Below are 10,425 nucleotides of genomic sequence, written 5' to 3'. Positions count from 1 at the left end.
CCTCCAACAATTGCTCTCTCTCTCTCTCTCCCTCCCTCCCTCTCTCTCTCTCTCTCTCTCTCTCTCTCTCACTCTCTCTGTAATTCTTTGTCCACATCTCCTCCCCTCTCCTGCAATCTCCTTTTCTGCCCTTTCTCTTCTGAGACACTGGTTTGACACAGAGTTAAACCTGTGGTCTCAAATTCCGTCTATAGATGATGTTACCCATTGGTAGTGTCATTAGGAGGCACTGCATTAATTACCATAGCTACGCAGATAACACCCAGCTTTATATTTCTGTAGCACCCAACAATTACAGCTCGATGGACTGCTTGGTAAATTGCATTGCTGATATAAGTGTATGGCTGTCACAGAACTTCGTCCAGCTCAACCAAGATAAAACAGAGGTTTAGTCAATGGTGAAAAAGTAGAAAGAGAGAGACTATCTGCACATCTAAAAAATGATTTCATTTTGTATTCTCAAACATTTTTCCATAATGTACAGGAGAAAGCCGTGATAATTTTCAGTTGTGAATGTCAATCAAGCCGGTATTATGGAAAGACAAAGCAGCTGTTTGTGTTGAATGATCGGCACTGGGCAGAGAAGACACTCTTGTCTTGCAGACCTTTGGGAGCCTAAGGAATTGAGCATAAAATTAGAGCTACTGTCGACACGAGGCGCAAGCCCGGGTGGGCCAGCTTGCACTGACTCATCATCCGTGATGGTAGGGAAAAAACCCATAGGTAGGGGAAACTGATATCGGTGCAATCTTGAGTAAAATGGAAAATTGAAGGTTGTAGGCCTACATTAGGCCTGGCCAGAGTGAAGGTGGAAATAGCCATTTGACAAGCTGGGCCACTCACCTGACAGCATTCATTAACTTTGAATAACACTGATGCTCTGGCCTGTTCTGAGGTTAACTACCTTTAACTCCGCAGCCTATGTATTGTACTTATTTATGACCAGAACAGCTGTACCAGAGAGGTCAAGCAAACAAGACCAAAACCAAAATAAAACAACCTGCAAGTTGAGAACACTCCAGTACGAAGCCAGCGACCAGAGCAGCCCAGCAGAATGACATGAGAAATGAGCCATTGGACAGCAAAGATCAGAAAGATCAGTACAATATGGTTTAAGGCGAAATCCTCAGTCCGAGTCCCTTGACTAAGTGAAAGTAATTAGTTATGAGTGGTTAAACTGGTTGTCATAAAGGCTATGATAGACAGAAATAGTGCAAGGTAACAGTGACCTGACCTTTTATGCATGTCTCAACAGGGAGACACGGTTCTCAGAAAGCTCTTGTTTCCAAGAGCGAGCTGCTGTCTGAAGATGACAATTTGACTGAAGGTCAGCGTTGCACTGGACTACATATGCATCACTACAACATGACAACACAAGGTGTGCCTGTCATGAAAAGCCGAAGCAACAGAAGGTTCTTGTCCCGGCAGCCAAAAGAGGTCTGCTTAGCCCAAAGCAGGAATGTGACCAAGACTGGAATGGGTCTTAGGTTAAAATATACTGACAAAAATGAACATTGTGTTTCCACAAAAACTGATGTGCGATGGTCCTGACCCATTAAGTGGTCCCCATGCAGGTGCATCCTGTAGTAGGGTCATCCATCTCTCCTCTGGCAGTATCTATTCAGCTTGGCCAGTTTCTTATTTTTTTCTTTCGCAGTTTCACACTGCTGATAAAACTAAGAAAACAATCTAAAGATATGTATTGGTCTGCAGTGCACCTTCAGATATGTTCAATCAACATTAAAAAGCTTATTATACTAACATGGCAACCAAGAGATCCAGAGGAAAATAGACTCTGGCCCTGTGAAGCTCCTGTGATCTACAACGGCCATATTGAGAAGACCCACACTGCAACCTGGGACAGAATTCAGCATTAAGGGGTCATCCAGGAAGAGTTATGGTTGTGAGAACAGGAGTGAAGCCATACATAACTAGCCCCAGCCACTAATTCAAGGTACTTCTCAGAGATTAGTGGTTCTGTAATAACACAGACCCCTGCCACTGCAGCCAACCAGCAGTGTAATTAACTCACATTCCCAACATGCTCTGCACTTGCAGAACTTATGATTTGCTCAGAGGCAGAAACATCAGAGAAAGACCTTTGGAAGTATCACTATAACAACAGATTAGGACTTCCTATAGTTGAGGCCTTAGTAGCCAAACATACCAAACATAGCCATGCCAAACACACTTGCCTGTAAACTATGTCTGTTTGTCATGTTTAAGAACATTGGGCATAAGGTGTTATACATCCCACCTATACTGGCTTCGACAACCCGTGGAGCTCAAGTTATCCAACGTATATCCATTCCAAGAAATCATGACAACTCACAACATGACCTCCGCACGTTTGCTTTAAAATGTATGCGTGGTTTATATCAAAACAATTCTAATGTCACTCTAGGAGTGACTGAGGCACAGGGGTTGGGGGGTATTATGGTTTAAATGTAATCAAGATGCTGATACGTCTGCATGGTTGGAGGGAGGGGGGCATTGTAAAAACTTAGTGAAAAGAGTGGCCCGCAAATATTTCAGTTCAACGTCTGCGAGGCACCAAGCTCCATCACTTCCAGGAACCCTCCAATAAGTGCAGTGAAATATTATATGGCACACATGTTCCTCTTTCAACCCCTACCAACTCCGCCCACCCCTTACTCTCTCTCTCTCTCTCTCTCTCTCTCTCTCTCTCTCTCTCTCTCTCTCTCTCTCTCTCTCTCAAGACAGAACATAAAATAGTTGAACTGGTATATTTAGCAACTCTGGAGCTGGATCAGTGAAAATTACGCATGAATCTGTTTGTGTAGCAATAACCACTAACTGGCCTATAAACATTTACTTTCACTCCTAATTACACTTTCGGATCACAAGGTAGGCTATTAATGACATGTGATCGCTCTGAAGACTATAATATGTATACATACATAGAAGTTGTTTCTTCGTCTGATAACTGATTCCAAAAAGTCACACCAATGCGACAATGTCCGCGTTCCAGAGAAACATGGGTCTAGTTTTGATTTCAGCCTGTAGGCTAGGTCTATGATTGACGTCACCAGCACCAATTGTCATGCTCTGCTCTTGTGCGTCTTAACTGTGCGCACTGCACACCACACCAAGCTGTTCTTATACAGACGATCGAATGAAGCAAACCAAGGAATATGTATGCCACACGTAGACATTATAGTTACCAGTGTAGGCCACAGAGCCACACGATATACATTTATCAACGACGAGCGCGTTTGTAAATCATCGCATGAATTTTCCGAAATGATTCTCCTTCACAAGCCCGACATGTACAGTAACTCCTCAGCCAATCACAAAGAACTCCGCCGTGTTACGTAACTCCTGGGACGACGAGGAAGTGTGATGTGGCGCTGCTGAGGAATCAACAAACATGGTAAGCTCAGCTGTTGGCGTGACAAATGATCTATGCTTCATCTTTACAGCACCTATTCCAGCTGATACATTGCACATTAGCTATCTCATGTTTTGTTTTTTATTCACCTAAATGACCGTGTATTATGGCGCGGCTGTTTGAGAGAGAGGCGTGACGGTGCCAGTTAGCACTAAGTTTAGCCAGCTTCAGCCTTCCACTAGACTGCAAGCCAGCAGGAGCTAGTTCGCTATAGCAGCAAATCTCCATCTGTCATCCATACATACAGAGAGCCCTCTTGTCGTCGCTTATGCAGTCAGCAACGGCGATTAGTGTCAGTTGCACGGTTGAATCCCGCCTCACGTCACTGGTTAGTTAGCTAGTTACATAGTTGCGTTTTGTTCAAACATATTCGGCATATGATCAACCTTTGGTTGTTTCTGGTGCCACGTCGAACTAAGTTACATGCAATGGCATGGGGTTGACCAGAATCATGGGTTGAGGCTATAATACTGATGTAGAATAGCCTAACGTTAGGTGTCAGAAAAAGTTAGCTAGAACTGTTCTGATAACGTACAGACGGTAAAGTTGCATGATTTCAGATTGTGTGGGAGGGGGGTGATATTTGTAGCCTAGCTTTGACTGGTCTGGGTCTTTGTCTGACAGTTGAGGGGAGCCATTTGTTTGGTGTTCTGTATTTCCAGAATTTAAAGAAAGTGCTCAGGGGCCCTGCTACTTTTTAGAACAGTTTAGAGAGCTGGAAGGGGAAGTTGGCTAAATACTATGAAATTAACACTTAAATTAATTAACACTTAAACATTTCATACATGTCCTGAATACAAAATATAACACTTCCACTCCTTCATTATCACAAAGGAACATTAATCATGGGTGGGGAAACAGCCTACTGTGTGCTTGTTATTATTACATTATATATATATATATATATATATATATCCATTGTGAAAACATCTATGAGTCGACTTACACGCTGTTAATCTTTCATTCTCTTTTTGTAACACTCTCCTGTCTCTTGCAGTCTGCCATTTTCAACTTCCAGAGTCTTCTGACAGTGATTTTGTTGCTCATCTGTACGTGTGCCTACCTCAGAGCTCTGGCTCCTAGTCTGCTGGACAAGAACAAGACTGGGTAGGGGCCACACTCAGTTCTGCACCAACAACTCTTGACACAGCACCATAATGTTTTAGCCTACGGAGTCTTGTTCAAACAATAAACAATTGAGAGAGTCTCTCCTTGGAGATTAACCAGTCAGCTCATTCATCTCAATTGGGTCATTATTTTTCTTGGGAGGACATACTCCATGATTCGCTTTATAATGAGTCTGAGGCAACACTGGCCGGCAGGGACGTTGGGAGTAGGGAGAGTTTTTCCCACAGACAAACACAGAAGATACTAATCATTTTGCTGAGTATTGATTTGACTCCTACATTAAGTTGATTTGTTCAACTTGTTTTAAGTCTTTGTTCCTTTTCTGTCACAACAAATGTAATAACCTGAAATAACCATGTTGGCATTCGGTCTGCTACAGTCACAGTATTAATTTAAATCCTGCTAGCACGCATCAGTCTGCAGGAAATCTCATAAGCATGCACCTATCCTGAATGTTATTGCATAGAACACAGTCGTTTAGAATGGAATGCTGACACCCTCTGGTCACTAAGAGATTTGGTTTTGTGAGTTGCTCTTTGACATTTGTAAGGAAAACAGATGGGCCTCAGTCCTGACTAGTGTTGTCACGATACCAAAATTACAACTTCGACACGATAGCTGCTAAAAATATCTCGATACCAATACTGAATGATACCAAGGCAAAAACCTAAAACATCAGTAAAAGTAGGCTAATGGAATAATACAATATCAGGTATAGTCTACTGATCTCAGTGTTTGCTGTCTGCTGAGGCGGAGCAGGAATGTGAACTGTTTAAACTAAATAAATAACATATTTAATTTTGTTATTTTATTCATTAAATCAAATAAAAAATAAACAATGTAAAATAATAAGCTTCGGATGCTACAATTATAAAGTAAAAGTGTCTGCTCTGCTCCACTAGTCTGACACTCAGATTGAATTGCCATTCAGGGGAGAGAGCCAGGTTACTGATCCCTCTCCTGTCCGCACGCAGCAGAGTGGGTTGCAGCCTCGCAGCACAGAGCAATGGTGTTCACGTTATGGCATGACGAGCTCTAGAGTTTACAGATCACCTCATTGATGTTATGATGTTCACCAGCTATTAGCATTGGGTTTAAATCTGAAATATTGCCAAATATGTGCTTTTGCTTTTGGAAATCCTCCGCCACCGTCTAGAATAACCAGCAAGGCAGCCCTAAGCCCTTTCACTTTCCTTCGTGAACGTGCTTTGCAAACTACAAAAAAGACAAAAATAGGCTATAGGCTATACGACATTGATAAAGTACACTATGAGTTTCCTAATTATATGATTTATGTTAAGACTGATGCCTTATTGCTTCCGTACATAGCCGCGGGAGCTTTTGAGCAGGATGCTGCTGCCCAATCTCTAAAATGCATGGTTGCGCAGCATTGTCAAAAGCAGGCCTATCTTTATTCCATTTTGTTAGGATATTCTATTCGATTTGAATATGTTCTGTTATTCTAATCTGTTCTATGTTTGTTATTCTTTAATGCTTTATAATAGTCAAAACGCAATCTCCAAAGACACAGCAGCAACATTATATAATTTAGACAAAGTGCAATCTCCATACACTAGACTTCGAAATTTTGTTAAGTCTGACACCCTCTCACATCTAGATGTGGAGTATTTAGTCACAGACTTTACGATTTTGCAAAGACTGGGATCATGCAGGTCGTTTGCATTAAGACCAAAAACTTCAGATAATGTTAAACGTGTTTGATTTTACCAGAACTTCAAGAGAAAAAGTCTGATTTAAGACTTGGATTGCCACCTCAAACGAGGAGCGCGATCAGACTAGCAAAACTCATGATTTTATTCAGACATTGGAAAGTGCATTTATTTAAATCATTTGGATGGATGGACAAAATGAGAGGTTATTATGGAATATGATCCAGGGTAGACCAGCTTGAGGTCGAGTAGAAGCGAGTTGAGTCTGGCCTGGTCTAGCAAACCTGCATCAAAAGAAACAATAATAATAATAATAATAACTTAAGATGAATAATGAATTAGGCCTACTAGTTAATTACTCACTAAGGAATAGGATCAATTTGGGATTTGGATTTGGATTTTAATTTGGAAATGTAGGCCTGAGAACAGGCTGACCAAGATTTCCTTTGGTTGAAGACAGGCAGCCCTAAATAAATGCATTTGAAACAAATTATTTTCATAGATAACTGTCAGGGTCTGTTTACAACAGGCATGCGCAGTTGCGAATGATGTTGCGATAGCATGTCCATGTAACCCTGATAACGCACGCACACTGCCCCGACACACAGCCTCGACGCAACTCAGAAATACGTCCCATTCTTAAAGTACCGGTACTAATAAAATGGTGTAGTGTACCGTTTTTTGACAGCAGGGTATCGCGGTACCTTTCTAGTATCGGTATACCGTGCAACACTAGTCCTGACTAGGAGAGTCCTTACATGGGCAGGGATGTGGTCTTGCTGGCCTGTCTGTTGCCTCACTGGAGCAGATGATGCTCTGGTCCTGTGTTATCACACAGTGGAGCCGTGACAGAGGCCTGCCTGGCTGCCACCTCCCTGCCTAGCAGCTCATCGATCCTCAGCACCTGGCCTATATTTAACTCCCTAATCCTCCACCAACACCAGGAGCTATATGATAGGACTAGTGCTAAGCTATATTTGGACTTGAGTATTTCTGTTTTTGTTTCGATTCAGTCGTGTGAGGAGAGGAGGGGTTTAATATTAGCCAGGGTGACATCAATTACGGTTTCATTATCTTGGATGCTGGCTGCATTATGGTGTGGCCCAATGGTTCGTAGCATTGAACTTAACTGAAAGTGGTGGATTTTTTTTAATGAGTTGATTAATTTATTTGTCTCCCCTGTTTTTTAGGATCCTGGGAATTTTCTGGAAGTGTGCCAGAATAGGTACGTTGTGTGTCTGTTTACCAGTGATGTATCCTGATTGTACTGTAGGCTATGTGTGCTAGTAAGTTACTGTACATATGCCAGTTAAATGATCAACAACCAAACTGAAACATCTCTTTCGCTCTCTCCCTCTGGTTCAGGTGAGCGGAAGAGTCCCTGGGTGGCATGTTGCTGTGTTCTCATGGCGTTCAGCATCCTGTTTATGCAGTAGCAAAAGAGAAAGAAATGGATGTGAAAGGAGCAAGAAGAAGACAGCAAGACATGGACTCAATAATCCATTAAGCACAACAGAGAATACAGTTTCTCCTGTCACCTGGACAGAGAAAGTCTTCACCACCATGTACATAGAAATTGTATGTGTATGGAAGTGGGGCTTAGAGGTTAGAAGTTGCCCCACCTTGTGAGAGAGTTTCACCAGGGACTCAACCTTCTGTCAAGTTGTGTACAATACAATGTGTACAATTAACACCTGTCATGTTCTGTGGGGCCAATGCTTCCTCAAAGTCCTCATTTAAAATGTTTTGTATTTCACATGAATTCACTCCATCTTTCCATCAAAACGGTAGCCTTATTGTGTCACTGTCTGAGCGAGGGGTTGGTCCAAGAATTTCAAACACTTGTGTCCCTGATTGTAACACATTTTACTTCATCTGCAAACCAGTAAAATGTACTTGTTGGATGTTGAGAAGAGAACCCCATTCAATAGCCTATATATGGTTTAAGATATGTCTTATGATCAACTATAATTAGTCTCATGAGACATTTTATATCTGTAAATTGAAGTGCAACGTTGGAAATTAATACTACCATACTGTTAGCCTGCTTAAAGGTGCAATAGATAACATTTTTATTTAGCCAAATCGTCAAAATAGAAAACTACAAGGCTCCCGACACAGATCAGTGTTGTAATACTTTTGGCTGAGTAGCCAGGAGTTTAGAGGTGTGAACCAAACGCTAGAAAGAGACAAACACAAATTTTAGACCTGTCAACTTTTTTTGTTGTATACATAATGTTATCTATAGCACCTTTAAACCATTGTATAGACTCTGTACAGTATATTGTGTCCAATCAAGAGGTTATACTTGGAATTGAATGTGATTATCTCAGATCAAACAAGCTGGTGCCAACCAGCCATGGGGCTGTTTGTCTTAACTACATTTTAACCTCGAGAGCAGGGGGTGTTTTTACAATGTGTCGTTCTGGCACTATTTATTAAAGAACCTTTTTTGAAATTCTCTTTAACAAAGTACATTTTTTTCCTCTTCATTCATTCTTTCATAACTGGAACATATATTTCCATTGGTATGTTCTACCAGAGATACAACCCCTTTTAATGTTAGTTAGCACTCCTAACAAGTGTGTTACAGTGGGTTCATGTGAGGCGGATAGCCTATCTGAGCTCCCAGGGATTCTTTCCACAATGAGGGACTGATGACCTGTTACTGTTGGCTACCTCACACGAGTCACTCCTCAAGTCATATAATCCAGGAGGAAAAACAAGATGACATTTTGTATCTGTCAGAATAGTGGGTCAAACTACTCATATTATACATTTCTAAATGTATCTTTACTGGATCTCCAGCAATGTCTATCCATCAGTCAAACTTTATGTTACTATATAAATACTATACTATATATACTAAGTCGTCCATCAAATGCAAGTGCTGAACATAGAAAGTGAAAATAAAAAAGAACAAGTTTAAATAGAAGACATGAAAATGAATAAATAAAATATAATAAAACAAATAGTTAAATAAGAACAGTAAAAGTGAAAGTCGAAATAAACACAGTAAATAAAAGCCAGGGTAAAAAGATGTGTTCTCAGCTATCCATTTTGGCACATTGCGGTTAAGATTACCCTTCTAGTGTAGCCGGCTGGTAATGCAGTGATTATCAGCACCATGATGCAAAATCAGGTTCCACAGAGGAACAGTGGACTCAGTCATCTGCTGCGTGCTATCTTAACAAGGACTGATTATGGACTTGGAGAAACAGCAGTGGGCTAGTGGGCCAAGCTAAAGTTTAAGGGTCTGCAAGCATCAAAGAGTTCTGACACGATCATCAAAGTGGCTGAACTGGGGTTGTCTTGTTGTTTAGTTCTGTTTTCTTCCAGTGTAGCAATAGAAGGCCTAATGCCATCCTGGAGGGTTGGCAGAGCCAGAGAAATACACTGTAATGATTTCTAGTCTGATGAAAAAAAGTACCATAGGCTTTGAGATTGACTGTGTGCTAAGTATTCAACACCTGATTGTAGATGAGTTTGTGTAATACTGAGATAACTTGGCATCTGCCAAGATGTTCTTTCTTATAATCATGCGGTAAAGTGTATTGTACTGTAACTGTAATCTACCTACGATCTCTGACACAATAAATGACCAGTGACAATAATTTGGCAAATTATGATGATTTGTGATTGATTGCGCATAACAACAATTGATTCATTCTATAAGGCTCAAAAAGAGACTTTAAGACAAAGAATAAAGTATCTCCTGACTCTTGGAAATGTATTTGATTTGTCTGGTCTGAATTTACCCATAGTGAAGCCAAAAAGGATCTGAGGAAATACAAGAATCACTGGTGATTTCCTGTCCAACATGTCAGAGTTGTGCTTCCAAGTCATTTGTTTAACATCATTATCCAGACACACAACAGTATGAGTGTGAAAAGCAGCCTGCCACAACAGACTGTGGCCTGGCATGGGTCAGTAGTAACACAACCCCCTCTGTTGTTCATCAAATCCTGCGTTCTCTCCCATCCTGTACAGTATGTGTTGTCTGACGAAGCTCAAAAAAGCAAAACGTTGCAATAAAAAGTGTTACAAGTGCAAGCTAAGACAATGTGCAGGAGCCTCTCTCATCAGTAGATCAGCTTTACCTTGACTAACCTTAGTGTAAATTAGAAAGCTGAAAAAGAAAGCAGACCTCAGATCAGAGCAATTCCTCTCCTATGTAAGTTGGTACATCTATGCTTACGAAAGAAAATATTTCAG

At 41.1% G+C, this 10,425-nt stretch overlaps 2 protein-coding genes across 3 annotated transcripts in view; one reads left to right on the top strand and one right to left on the bottom strand.

The window, feature by feature from the left end:
* Positions 1–2,992, bottom strand: part of LOC311324645 (DNA repair protein XRCC4-like) — a 38,860-nt gene extending 35,868 nt beyond the window's left edge. For both annotated transcript variants that reach the window (XM_084457164.1, XM_084457165.1), the window contains exon 1: positions 2,922–2,992. The gene's annotated coding sequence lies outside the window, so the exon portion shown is untranslated. The remainder of the gene's footprint in view (positions 1–2,921) is intronic.
* A 356-nt stretch (positions 2,993–3,348) lies between these two features.
* On the top strand, positions 3,349–8,607 carry LOC311324320 (protein kish-A). Its single transcript, XM_084456769.1, has 4 exons — positions 3,349–3,394; positions 4,410–4,519; positions 7,401–7,435; positions 7,576–8,607. The coding sequence occupies exons 1-4, from the start codon at positions 3,392–3,394 to the stop codon at positions 7,644–7,646; spliced, it is 219 nt and encodes a 72-aa protein (XP_084312895.1). The 5' UTR covers positions 3,349–3,391; the 3' UTR covers positions 7,647–8,607.
* Positions 8,608–10,425: the final 1,818 nt, after the last annotated feature.

The sequence above is a fragment of the Borostomias antarcticus genome (genome assembly GCF_949987555.1).
Source record: "Borostomias antarcticus genome assembly, chromosome: 23".
Lineage (NCBI taxonomy): Eukaryota > Metazoa > Chordata > Actinopteri > Stomiiformes > Stomiidae > Borostomias > Borostomias antarcticus.
Note: the sequence above shows the minus strand (reverse complement) of the source record. Positions and strands in the feature narration are given on the sequence as shown.